Source organism: Anas platyrhynchos, chromosome 4 (assembly GCF_047663525.1).
Source record: "Anas platyrhynchos isolate ZD024472 breed Pekin duck chromosome 4, IASCAAS_PekinDuck_T2T, whole genome shotgun sequence".
Lineage (NCBI taxonomy): Eukaryota > Metazoa > Chordata > Aves > Anseriformes > Anatidae > Anas > Anas platyrhynchos.
Window position 1 is genome coordinate 28,166,975 of NC_092590.1, and position 14,271 is coordinate 28,181,245.

The 14,271-nt window shown below is 38.6% G+C and overlaps 1 protein-coding gene across 3 annotated transcripts in view; it reads right to left on the reverse strand.

Annotated features, from left to right (window-relative positions):
• GALNT7 (polypeptide N-acetylgalactosaminyltransferase 7) overlaps positions 1-14,271 on the reverse strand; it is a 70,881-nt gene that overhangs the window by 21,769 nt on the left and 34,841 nt on the right. For all 3 annotated transcript variants that reach the window (XM_038178954.2, XM_038178955.2, XM_072037293.1), the window contains exon 3: positions 1,540-1,706. In XM_038178954.2, the coding sequence (XP_038034882.1) occupies positions 1,540-1,706 (167 nt within the window). The remainder of the gene's footprint in view (positions 1-1,539; positions 1,707-14,271) is intronic.

Here is a 14,271-nt window from a genome sequence, read left to right on the forward strand (position 1 = left end):
ATCTGGGACAAGCCCAGATCACTTGATAAAAGGGAGAGCCTCAGCACAGAGTCATCAGCTTTCTATGCCACTGCCCAGTTCAGCTATTGCACAAACACAGAGGGCAAAGGGAGTGTATCCTACGCTCCTGACCAGCTCAAACTTGCTCATACTCCTAAAAGCCTACCCTGGCTCATCACCATCATCTAAAAGAAATTGTCATTGTATACCCTCAAAGTTTTGACAAAATGATGGATTAGCCCTGCTGAGAAACTGCCCCGCAAAATCAGAGCCACATAGCATTATACAACATGCAAAGAGCAAAGATTTGAAACCATGATTTTTTGCAGTGGTAAAGCTATTGAAGACATTCTCTTTTCATCTCAGATTTTCATTTCCTACAAATCTTTATCCTACCAAAAGTTTGTGCTTTTTTAAAAATTTATTTATTTATTTATTTTTGGCTCACCATCATCTTGATCCCTGAATATTTTGCTGGTTTTATGGATTTATTCCCATAAACCTGTGGGCAAGGCATATGTGCTATTATTGCTATGCTAATAGCAGACAAGGGAAAAAGAAATCAAATAATTTGTCTGAAAGGAGAAAGTCAGAGGCAGTAACTGATGTCTAAACATTCTCAGTTAAAAGAATACATTTCTTGTATATCTAAAATGTTCTCATTTATGCCACTACTCTTTTTCTCTGTCTACTTGTATTGAAGAACTACGGTAGAATAAAATCTCGCAAAATTTGACTGGTTTTTTTTTTTTTTTTTAAAACAAATATCAAAATAGTACATTAAGTTTAAGTTTAAAAACAGAGTGATTTTGTCTATATCAATCATGTTATGTTTGAACCTCTACCATACTGCTTTCAGTTCTCTGGATTCAGCCTTGACTTGTATTAGCCCTGAAGACACTACTACTAAAGGAAAAACGTCAATGTATGTTTATATTTGTAAGAATCACACATAAATACATACTATAAACCAAGACCAGACATACATCACAAAGGAAGAGAAAAATTTCTGGACTTTTGAAAACATAGATATGCAGGTCTCAAATAAAGGGAGAAGTCAACATGCGCTTAAAAATATGTTAAAAAATAAAAAGATAGTGAAAATGAATCAGAATAATTCAATAACCTTAGACACATTTTTATTACAGTTAAAAAAAAAAAAAAAAGGGAATCTCGATTCCTCCACAGAATAAGAAAATAAATTATTTATAATAAACTTAACTCAAACTCCTTCAATACACTTAAAACTATTTATTTTCACAAGAGGGGACAGAGGTACCAGTTCTTCCAACTTTCTCCTACATACACCTCCACAGCTGTAGAAGGGAACCTAACACGAAAAGGATCACCACCTTTATGAAAGCAGTTCACTGGAAAAGAGTTTTCCCTTCACTGAAAACTGAAATGACTGTGAAGAATTAACTTATTTTTCCTGCAGAGTCAACTCAGTCCATATCAGGTAATAAATCAAAAGAAACCTATTTTTAAAGCAATGAATTTTCCTTTTCTGCAAGCAGTGTGTTAATATTGCCAACGTACCTTTGTTGCTGAAATCATCAATCAGCACAATTTCTGCCAAGTATTTCCTTGGTGTTCTCTTAATCACACTGTGAACTGTCCTCATGAGTGTGGACCATCCTTCGTTATGGAAGACAATGACGACACTGGAGGTGAGCAGGTTTTCATCGTAATGCCAGAATTTGCATCTGTAAAAGGATTTCCTTGTGTTAGTTTTATCAGTGATTTACTGAACTGCTTGATCATCTTTCCACACATGAAATCTTCACTGAGGGTGATCTTCTAAATGAATCAGGACACAAAACATCATACAGCTCAAGCAGCACATTACAGAGGTATGATGCCCAAATAACAGCCCGCTTTGGCCAAATTTGTGCAACAGTAAGTATATTTTGAACAGATACAAAAATTGTGCCAAAAACTCAATAGAGTAGTGATAAATTAAGCACTGAAATTAAACACTGTCCACTAAATTTTAGATAAAGATAAAGAATTTATGGCTTATTCGAGTGTTATGCCTATTTAAAATTTTCTAATAAATGCTAGCACAATAATAAAATGCAAATATTGATTAAAATAAACGGTTTCTATCCCCACAAATGCATTGGGTGGATATTCAAGCAACAGGTTCAGTCAAACATATATCTGACTGTATCTTTCTTATTTATTTTCATTTTTCTTATGTCTTGACCAATACCAAAAAAGAGCGACATCAGAAACGTGACTGGTTCCTATGTTCATTCCTACTAAGTTTTTCAAATGAACCATCTGTACCAATAAAACTCTGTGCCACAAAAAGCACTTCTGCATACATTTAAAACATTCTGCATTTCAATTTCACTGTGTTGTCTAACTATAAGGAAAAAATGCAACCCATCCTTGCCCCTCCCTTCAGCAAGATTGCCCATATCCACACAAGACAGCATTAGACTTTCTGACTGTGTATTCCCTAAACAATGTCACTGCCTTTGAATCCTGTTCCTGTTGCTGAAATTATACAGGCAGCAGCCTATATCACAAGAACTGAAGACAACACTCTGGGCAAAGGACATGCAAGTGAATGAACATAATGGCATAATCATCCTTTTACTTTTTCCACTCATTACATTTTTCCCTCCACATACTACATAGTTTTCCCACACAAAGTGTCTGGAAGAACTCACGTCTTTTTTTCCTGAGGGATTACAGATGATTTAGTGGCAAGCAACACAAGTATTTCAGCCACACTTTTCAACATTCATTAAATCACATTTATCAACAATGCATTTATTTTGCAATTGTCATGTTCGCTTCCCCAGCTGCAGCCCTAAATGAGACTATTCAGTCTCCCTAATTACAACCAGTCCAGGTATTTCTATACCTTGAAGTTTTCCTACCTGATCACCAGTCCCCTTTTCCAAATGCAATATACCTCCTATCACAGAATCCAGAGATGCAGACCCAGATTTCAGTGTGCAGAAGACAAGTAAAGCAAGCAAAGTCTCTACCAGAGAGAATCTGACTTTTTCCAAAGATACCTATTTATGTATTAAGAAATTATTCTTTACAAATGAAAACTTTGAAACTTATAGATGCACAAACCTACATAGTTTTATTTTCCAATATACATTAAAAAGCTTATTAAATGCAAAGAAACATTCCTCTGTTTGGAAAGAAATTACCTTTTTCACCAGAAATCACCAGGTTTTATGAAACTACATTAAGTTACACACGGAAAGGACTCATCTAACTGGTCTATAGATATTTAAACAGCATTTCTTTGGTCAAGAAGGAATTATTTCATTTATTGCCTGGTAACAGCATTGATGCATAGTCCTCACCCACCAGAAGAAAGAAAAACTGAGGCTGATAGAAACAAACTATCCATTTTGTTCCTGAGGGAAATGAAAATTACTGAATCAAATCACTCTGCAGCTAAGAGCTATCTGATCAGGCCTTTCCTCCCTTAGTCAAGCTTGATGTAAGCAATCTCTACAACAGCATAATCTCTAGAAGTACGGTTTAATGTCTAAAAGCCTCCCTCTCAATTGTTTTTATGCCTGAAGTACCTGCAGCTCATTGTATTTATAAGGTACCAATACACAGGTACTAGACTTACTTTATTTATTTATTTATATATGGATCAGGCCACTAATGCTTTTCTTCCACAAACTCCTCTCAGAGATTTCATCTGATTACAAGTCACAATACTTCAATCTCTAGCACAAGAATTTAAGTTGTCGACAACTTATTTAGCTATTTGTGGAGATAAAATGGAGAGGCTGACTAGGTGTGTTAAGTCAGCTGTTTAAAGAAAGGTTTTCTGTTGTGCGTTTAACAGCAGGTTAATAACAGAACATTAATAACAGATACTGCCTTGAAGAAGAAGGCAGTATCTGGTGCTGCTGACTGACATCTTTGAAAGTTTTCATTGGAAACTTTTGCTTTCCAATTAAAAAGACAGACAGCCATGACATTTCAGACTGCCTTCAACAAACAAAAGAAACAAAGCAAATGCTGCAACAAACCAAAATCTTGTGTGTGCTTATTTCTTCCACTTTCTGTAGTGTAAGCAAATAATATAGGAACAAAATGGTTAAAGGCATAAGAATGAAAGACAGTAATTTAGCATATTTAAAAAACAAACCTATTACAAAAATTGAATTGAACACCACATCTGTGAGAAATTTATAAGCTTTTTTGATCTGTATTTAATATATTTTTAAAACATAAAAGCAGAGGTTTAGTTTTTTTTTCCTACCAACCCAACTTAATCTCCCCAAATCTCTCAGCACATTTTACTTAAACTTAAAAAAATCACATGTTGCTAAATATACTGTTTGTAAGCCTTAAAAACACTACATTTATACTTCTAAATCACACTTCTAATTTTTTGCAGGGACTTGATTTCACTTACTAGACAGGCAACATACCAACTCATCAAGCCCCTGAATGTAACAGATTGCAGTAATTTGCATACACAATCTTTTCTCTTACCTTGCATTGGGAATTAGAATTTTGAAACATAGTTGTTGCTTTAGATATAAGCAGTTAATGTATATTTTAATCTCTCAGGCAATTTTCCCAAGAAAAGTGATTTCTGTTCAATTATTTGAGTGGCAAAACCCGAAATCCTCTGCTCCCGTATGTCCAGTCCCACAGCGAAGGGAGCTGGGGAGAATCTCTTTGTGGAGCAGCAGTGACATCCAGTGGTTAGCAAACCAAACACCAACCAACCATGTATGACGCACTTTCCTCGTGTTTGAAGCTGGATTTTACAGTTCTAGTTTACCTGTGAATTTTAGACACCAGGAAGGGGAAGTTAAAAGCCTACACTTACAAGCTAATATTTATGTTTTAAAAGATAGGGGCAAGTTGGTATGGGCGCCCATGCAGCTTTTAAAATTGGGCACGGGGCAGATTCAAAGTACAAACAGATCTGTGACAAAGAGGATCTAAGTAGTTTCAGGCCCTAGCTTCCTCCTTTGGGTGCTCTGTCCTGCCTACACGCTGCTCAGAGCAGCCTCTGTCCTGCATGGTGTCTGTTCAGACAAGGCCTGCGGGACAACTGTGGTGATAAGCTGCGAACCAGGATAGCAAACATCAGCTCACCTGCAAAAAGTATTTTGAATTCTTACTGGTAGACCTGGGATGACACCACACTGCAGTAGATCTGTAGGAGTGAGACCAGAGCATCCTTAAGCTAGCACTGCCACTAGACACTTCACTTTGACCCCAGTAAAGAGCTCTGGCATGGAGCAAGACGATGCAGAAGCATACACATCCTTTAAGGACTGGCAACACTGTTCCTCAGTAACGTTGCACGGAGGAGCAGCTCTCTTTGATTCCTTTCTTGAGGGAGCTCGTAGGTGAAAGGAATCAACACCTTCAGACCAGCCCACAAGTCAAAGCTTCCTGTCCCCAAGCAAGCACCAGTAGTACTGAGCAGAACCATGGGCTGACTAATTGCTGGAAGGAGAAGAAACCTTTTGAAAGATACAGCCATGACCTAATGGAGAAACAGAGTGAGTAATGTTTCTTCTGACTACCAGCCCATATACTTACCATACAAATTATTCCCACTCCCTTCTCCATGGCCACAGTACTACCCAGCATCCCTGCCCCTCCACCACCAGCCTCAGCAGAGGACACCTTTTCTGGAGAACTCCTCCATACAAGAAGTTGGAGATCTGGGCTGGAGCACCCCTTGGCTTGACGAAATTTAGTGCTTAGTTCTCTCTTTATTGGCTTGCTCTTGCTGATGGCCCTTAGTCCCACAGAAATGACCACATGTGGGTGCATGGCCCAAGGACTGGATGAATCCTACAGCCTCCCTGGCAGCAACCACCAGAGTCACAAATGTAGGCTCAAATTTCCTCAGTCTAAAAAAAAAAAGCCCAGGCTATTTGCTGCTTCTCCTGGAAGTGTACTCCAACCATCAAGCAAAAAATATAAGCAGCCAATGATGACAGCACCCTGACAGCAATTTAAGAGTTAATCTCAATCAGATAGCTACTTAAAGGATAATTTGAGATCTTGAGCTAACTGAATTTCCTGTTATCCTGAATTCCTCACTTTCCTAGCATGCAAGTGTCTTAAATCCAGAGAAAAGCAAGCATGTGGCCACAGCCAACTCTCCTCCCTCTTACTGTCAAGCTTGGGTCAGCTGCTTAAATTGCACCTGTGTGTACCAAAGGCATGCTGGGCCCTGATCTGGCTGTTTCTAATTTCAAAGCACCGTGCCTGTGTGCTCAGCCCAGAAGGCAGCAGCACAGGTTTCTCCAGGGCAGCACTGCTGTAACTGCCCAAGGAGACAACTCCTATGACACTCGAGTCAGTTCTGTTTCTGCTGAGCCCCGAGTGAGGGAAGAGATGAAGGTCTCAATTTAGTATTTCTATTAACACATTAACCTGAAATTGTGATTAACATTAAAGTTCTAATCTCTCTTTTGAACGAATATAAAATACAATTTAAAATTATGAACAGCTTTAAGTTGCATTTCATGTTGAAAAATGCATATGATTCACAGTGATATCAATAATCACCAACTGCTAATTGTTTGATAATGCATGCATTTGTTTCTTTGAGCAGCTCTAGCACTAGCAGAACCTTAGAGGAAGTCAGGAGCTGTTTCCATTTGCAGCTTCCTTTTCTCATAAGCCCCATTCTTATCTTATAAGGACACAGGCGCTCAGCAGACAGCAGGCTGTTTACATAGTTTAATTCTGAATTCGGGGCTGCACGCTGTTTTAAATCATCAATTTATTATGACTACTGCAGTAAACTGCATCTACCCCCTAGGAAGATGGATGAGAGCTTCTTTCACAAAGCACCTTCCAACAGTTTACTCATCTATACAGCTGCCAACACCAAGGTCCTCACCGAGCCCTGCTGCTTGAGTGCCTGCAAGTCTGAAACATCAATGCCTCTGTCTGGCACAGAGAGAAGCAGATTACAGAACTCCGCATTTATTTGCTAAGGTATAACTAAGTAAATCTATTGTTAACTTTGTATTTATTACCTATGAATCATTACAGGATATTTTTATGCATAATCAGCATGAATATAAACTTATAACAGGTAACTCACAAAACAGGGGTTCCAGGAAAGAAGTGAACAGACAACCCAGGAAGGACAGTTTGCTCAGCTGGGTATTTTTCTTTTTGCCTTCAGCAGGCAGTAGCAAAACTGCTCTTACACACTATTTAACAGCTTAAACTTATGCCAAAGCAGCATTTCCTATTTTTATAATAGCTACAGGCTTTGTCTGCTTCCATTCCTGAAGCAGCCTGCAAAGCTATACGACTGAATTTAGTTGCCCATTCCCCTGGAAGCACAAGCTGCACTTCCTGGCTACCTCTTAGAGCACCATGACCCAAATTCAAGACAAGGTTTGTACAGACCCAACATTACTGCTAATAGGAAAGTCAAAAGAATAAACCTTGCCTTTTTTTTTTTTTTTTTTAAATCACAAGAATCTTGCCCATGGTCTTACTTTCACTGAAAAAGTTTAAGCAATAAACATGCTGGTGCAGGAGAGCCAGAGGCCAGAAACAAATTCCTTTCCCCAGGGGAGGCTGCCTTGCAGACATAGGGAGCCAAATCCTTTCCCCCACAGCTCCTGTTTTGTGTTGTACCCAAAGCTGTCCTCAGCCTGTTCTTCCTGTGATATGAGACAGATCATTTTCACTTTCCAAGTTAGAGCCGCTGGGTTTTATGGCATTGTAGCTCTGCAGATACAACATTTAAAATAAGTTCTTGGTTTAAAATAGCACAGTATTTCCCCTCATTTCTCAAGTCCTCTGCAGAACAGTGTACTACCACAGAGAGAAGGCAGACAGGGCAAACTGATCACCAGACACCTGAAGACAATGTTCCTGTGGGTCAGTTACACAAAAGCTGTTCTTCTGCCCTATACTTTGCTCTCCCCTCTGCAGCAGCTAGCACAGTTTTGTCAGAAAATACTGCAAAGAAGCCACAACTCCCTGTATATGGCAATTCTCATCATTTCTCTGCTTGAGCTTGCACTGCTTTAGGAAATTGCAGCTTGATGCATTTGCCAACACATGGCTTAAAAGAATGCAGGCTGTGACAGGTGTTTCCTAATATAATTAACTAAACAGCGAGAAGAAGCTTGGGGCTCAGTCCCAAGGAAATACGTTATTTCTGCCATGTCTTGCTCATCAGATATCAAACCCCCCATGTTCCTGTCTGGGCTCAGTTGGGCTGAATTATAACTTATATCACACCAGTTTATTTAAATGCTTTAACATGAAATTCTGATGAGCAGGAACAAGACAGCGCATAAGCAGTTCAAATTTATTTCAGCTTTGCATTCATAGTACAACTCCTTTGACAGAGTGCTTCCTCCATTTGCCCCAAAATGTTTATGATCCAAGGCTGCACTTGGATGGTTACATAAACAGCTGCACAAAACCTCTCATCCTTTCCTCTGCTTCCTCCTCCAAACTCAAGGCTTAAGGCAGAATTTGAATATGCACCAGGTATATATGCTGTACACCATATATGTATGCTATGCATATGTATTTATTTGAATAAGAGGTTCTGTTCAGAGCTCAGTCTTCTCACTTAGATGTATACACACACAGAAGTAACAGACAGCACACCTGGTGCTTCTGTCAACTTCTTTGTGCTCTTAGGGTGAGCTATTTCTCTGCTGAAACCTAAAACTTGAAATGCTAGTAGCTGGCATTGAAGAAACACTGGATCCATCCTTACTCTAGTTTTCACCATTGGGACCTGTTAACAAAATGTTAACAGAAAATGCTTATTTCTGCTTAAGTACAACAGGTGAAATTCATCTTTCCTGACCACAAGGAGATGCTCTGACAATACATCCCCAACTGCATTTTAAACACCATTTCCCCCCCCCTTCCCCAGGAACTTTGCCAAGAGTAAGGCAGCTGGTGCACAGCCACAGACATACTGTCCTTCTTCACTTAGTCTGACCACCAGTGTTCACCTGATTCTCAGCAAGGCACATCAAGGTTTATGTTCATACTGCAAAACTAGTTTTCTTGGCCACCGAAGAGTTACAGTAGACTATGTAACGCCTGAAGAAAAGATTGTTCCCAAGGTACCATGTGAAATGAGACCAAGTCCCTAATGCTCCATTTCCACTGACACTGATACCAACAGTAATTACTGAAAGCTTATTTCATATAACAGTATCAAATATGTAATTTGCACAGTGCTATAATTAAGCTACTAATCACATTCCTGAAGAAAGCAGGCTCTACTCCAGAGCTTTTCTATTCAATCAGCTTAGCTATGACAAGATTCACTGGACAGCTAAGCATTATAAAAGATATTAAATTCATGTTATTCACCCAGAGTAAAAAGGCCATCCATTTCTAACGAGCAGCCAAGATTCATTTGCCCTATCATGTGCCTTGAGTAATTGTTTATAACTAAAGACTTTGTTATTTTTTCAACTCAAGTAAGCACTAAAAACGTGCTATAGGATTTGATATTTTTAACAGCACTGGGACCAGCTAAAGTGTCCAAGGCATCATCATCAAACTAGGATAGGAAACTGTCTTTACTAAGTAACAGTTTTGTTTTAGTAACATACAGCTTGTTATGTGAGAATTCTTATGTTAACTCAAGGCTTTATTTTTGGAAAGAATTCCCCCCTCTGCTTATACCAAAAATAATAGTAAAAAAAATAAAAATAATAGTATGAACACCTTGGAAAACTACATTTATGATTTTACAAACAAGTCAATTCTTATTCACTTTGTTATGACCATCAAAAAACTATTTTATAAAATGTTGGGAATTGCAAAAACAGTTGTCCAAAAACACATTTCTGTACACCCAGAGCATGGTACTCAAGCAAGGAAGAGTTACTTTTTGATTTTTTTTCAATAACTTATCACCAGTTCTTTTTGATGTAAAAAGATGATCCAGGACAACAGATCCAATTATTCAAGTATGGGGTTTATGGCCCAGGAGGCATGCCCTGTAAGAGCAATAACGTCATTAAAAAGGAAAGTAAATTTGGATAATCCATGGAAGGAAAAAACACTTTAAAATATTTATTTTGCTACAATCAGACTGACAGATGAGTGTGGGTAATGCACTTGAGATTCTGGCTCACAGTGGTGAACAGACAGCAGTTATCTGTTATAATACTGAAATAAAAATTCAGTAAGAGATTAATTTGTCTCATATCATAAACATTCACAAAGAGTCATAATGCTTTCTCTCCCAGTCAAACTACTCAGGGTAAAATTCCTGTAGCATTTGTCAAAAGAGGCTGTCAAAAAAATCAAGCATAAATAGAATCATAAGATTAAAACCCTCTGGGTCAGTAATAATAATTTGTAAGCAAGTCTTCTATGGGTAGGATAACAACAGCATATCAAGTCTGAGCAAAGCATGTTGAGCAGGGATCCTTTCTTACAAACAACACAGTTAATTATGCTGGCATAAAGTCTGATCAACAGTAAGAACATCCCTGGCTTTAGGGCTCCAAAGTAACCTAAGTTAGTTAACAGGGAGTTTCACAGATCATCACTTGCAATATAGTTCCAGAGAGTGCTTCTTGACCTAAATCTTAACCCAAAGTGCAATGAGCTTGACATCAGCCCAGCTGAGCTCTCCATATAAGAGAATGGGGGGTGTTGTTCTGCTGTGGAAATTAACTTAATAAAGAAAAACCTGCATTGCTTCTCAGGGTTTCTGAGAGAAAAACTGCTATGAGAGACTGCTGCAACTAGCACGTTGCAGACATACATTTCTTTAGAAGCACTGAATGCAGGTTCTTTGGAACAACTAAAATTGTCTCAGGATCGTATAACCAGGCAAACCTCTTGAAATGAGCAATACACCATACAGCATCTTCTCAGAGCTCCACATTTTACTCAGTGGTTTTGTCCATAAGGCAGTTTTCTCTCCTTTGACTCTCTTTCATAAGGAATCCACTGTTTAAATGTTTCCCAACATCTGCCAGAAGAAGCTCATGATTTCAGGTGTTACAAGTTTGCTGAAAGGGCCTAGCTCTCTGAGGACAATCTCCTCAAGAGGAACAGCCCATTCCTATACAAATGGTACAGCAGAAAGCCCACCTGGCTAGCCCAGGAGCTTCTGATGGAGCTCGGATGCAAAAAGCAAGAGTAGGGAAAGTAGGGCCTGACTGCCTAGAAGGAGTACAGAGAAAAAATGCTCAAGCACATGCAGAGAGGAAGAAGAAAAGGCAAAACTCTGGTGGAGTTGAGATCAGTGAAATGGTAAGAGCAATGAGAAGGGCTTACAGACAAGAGGAAGACTAGACTAAATTTTTGTCACAGATTAACTTTATCCAGGGAAGATTGCCTTCTCCAAAATGAACCAGATACAGATTACCAGAACTTAAATGGGATCTTCTAGTGTGAAGACAAGGGAAGCCATCAATACCACCAGGGGGAAGTACCAGCTGTCCAAGTGGGATTCAGACAGGCACCAGCACGTGCACAGAGGAATCAAAGCACTTGACAGCACAGAGAGCACAGGCAAGAGACTTCCACTGCCTCAGGGCACACAATAAATACAAACTGTGCTCCAGAGCCTACAGTTTTAGGTATCATTAGTGTTTCCAGGGGACAGAACATCAGAAAACCCACAAGTGAAAAAGCACGATATGAGTCCTTAGCACAAAATACACCTGTATGGGAGCCCTGTTCTAGTTATGGGCACAACGTGCTGAGGGTTCAATGCCAAATAAGTGTCCTTGTTAACACCTCCTCTTGAAAAGGGGAGCTGTAAAGAAGCGAGCAGGCTTATTAAAATGCTTTCAGGTAGCATGGAGCTTTTTCAATGACACCATACTAGAAGCCGAGAATATTTACCACTAATCATAATAAATAAATAAAAGTCTAGCAAGGAACTACAAAAGGCAGCATGAATAAAAATGGGATGCTGCTAGCAGTAAGAATGACATTCTTTAAATAAACTGGGTGGTATCCAAAATGAAAACAGAAATGAGCACTAATTCAGGCAAACTGAACGTAAGTAATAAGATAGATGGAGGAAAAAAAAAAAAAAAAGCTTGGGAAATTGCTTACTTCAGTATGAAAGCTGCTATTGGATTTTTTTTTTTTCCAAACACAAGTAGGATGCCCGCCAGAAAGTCTGGTGGTCTAATAAATACTCAAAATGAAAAGAGACCACTTCAGAAGCAAGAAAACTAAATTAAATATTTCCACTGAACTCTTTAACAGTGGCCAACATCAGATATCCATGGAAAAAAAAAAGAAAAAAAAGGTCAAGTATACAGTGGTACTTCCCAGTACATGCTCCTATCTTCAGCCACCTAAAGCTTACAGACTTTGTAGTTTGGAAATAACAGATGATATCTGTAGCTTTTACTGGATTTTTTTTTTTTTCCTCTGAATAACCTAATTGCTTTTTTTTTTTTTTTTTTTTTTTTTTTTTTTTTTGTTAAACACAGTATTTCCAGAAGAATGCAACATAAACTGATTAACTATCGTGGTGTATAACTACTGCTGACACCAGCCTTGATTTCAAGCAAACAGAAGTAGGAAAATCTGACACCATTTTTTACAAAAGGGCCCTGGGGATCTAAAGAATAGCTGACTACTAAGTCCTACTCCAGTGATGAATAGAAGCTAATAATAAAGAACCAAATTAGTAAGTCATAGGCACAGCTTTTGTGGAAGAAATCCATGCTGCAGAAACATATTACAATCTTTTAAAGGAATCAAAAAAATATGTGAACACAAGTGAGTCTGCTAAATAGAGTAACTGAACTTCCAAAGTCTGTGACGAGGATCTTTGGTTTCTTTTCAAGCAAAACTCTTCAGCAAAGTACATCGGGATAAGACAGAAGATCCTTTTAGATTAATAACTGCTTAAGGAGGAGGAATGAACACTGAAAGGAGTTTGCGACTGTAGCAGCCTAAGCATCTGTGCTGGGATCCAAGCTGTCTACCTCCTCTTCCAGGTCATTACTGGGCAATAAAAAAGAAACAAACTTTGGCAGTCTCAATTGAAATGACTATAAAAAGCTGCAGAAGAATTCAAAGACACTATCCAGGCAATGAACTGGCAGGAGAACCCACTACAAGTGCAAGTGAGTGCACACACAGTGTAAGAAACAGACACAGTGCACACAGCACTCAGAGACAGTCTCCGAACTTGTTTTTGCCACTCATAACCTTGGAGCCAAATACGGACCGCTTTTTGAGCATTTTAGCACACATACTGTTTACTTCAGGCTGGAAAAAGACTTTCTCTCAGGATGTACTGAATACTAGGAGTTCAAGGACACTTAAAAGACAAGTCAGAACACTGAAAAAGGTCCACGATCCTGTTGCAATTTTTGACTCAAGAAGCCCTTGCCCACTGGTTACCAGCAATGGAAGTTACTCCATTATTGTATGTTTTCTCTCATGCGTATGTTATTACACGGAGAAGATAGATCTTTGGTCAAACCCAGAACATTTGGATTTGTTATTATTATTATTATTATTTTTTTAAACACTGGACAGGTGGTTTTTAAACACTGGACGGGGTGCTGGAAACAAAATTCTCTTCAGATTTTTTTTTTTTTTTGAGAGGACCCACCTTGTACCTAACAAAATTTATCCCCAGCCTACATCCATTTTCTATTTCCCTAGCATGGTGTGTTTATCTTGAATCTAAAATCATCCAGAAACTTTATCATTTTGTTTTTATTCAGTTTTATCTCCGTGCACACTCCTGATCACAAAAATACCCTGGGAGTAAATAAATTAATTACTGTATTCCCTAAAGCTAACATTAGTTTAACTAGAGTTCTGCTAGGAAGCAGGACAAAAGGTAAAACTGAATAAAGGCTCTTTAAAAGGATTTGCCTATTAGAATTAAAAATAAAATAAAATCCAAACAACAACTTGGTAAAAAAAAAAAAAAAGTTTTTTTAAAAAAAGTTTTCTTCCAGCAACTGTACAGAGGTTTTGGACAGGGTCTGCTAAGCCTGCCCCCATTTCTTTGCAACCAGAAGTAAAATGGAACAAGTATTGCTCCACCTAAACCCAGCTTATGGTTCCCTTGGCCCTCCTGCAGAGTGCTGAAAGGCTGAAGTGAGATGATTTGAAATTTTGTACACAGATATTTCAGTACCCCATACATTCTTGGTTTCATTTAACCGAACCTGTGACTTTCATGCCAACAGAAGTGTTTGCCTTCAACCTCAAAACTGCCTGGTTACAATACACCAGGCAGGAATACGCAGTACTAGCCAAAGGAACATTTTCCGATGTACCTGA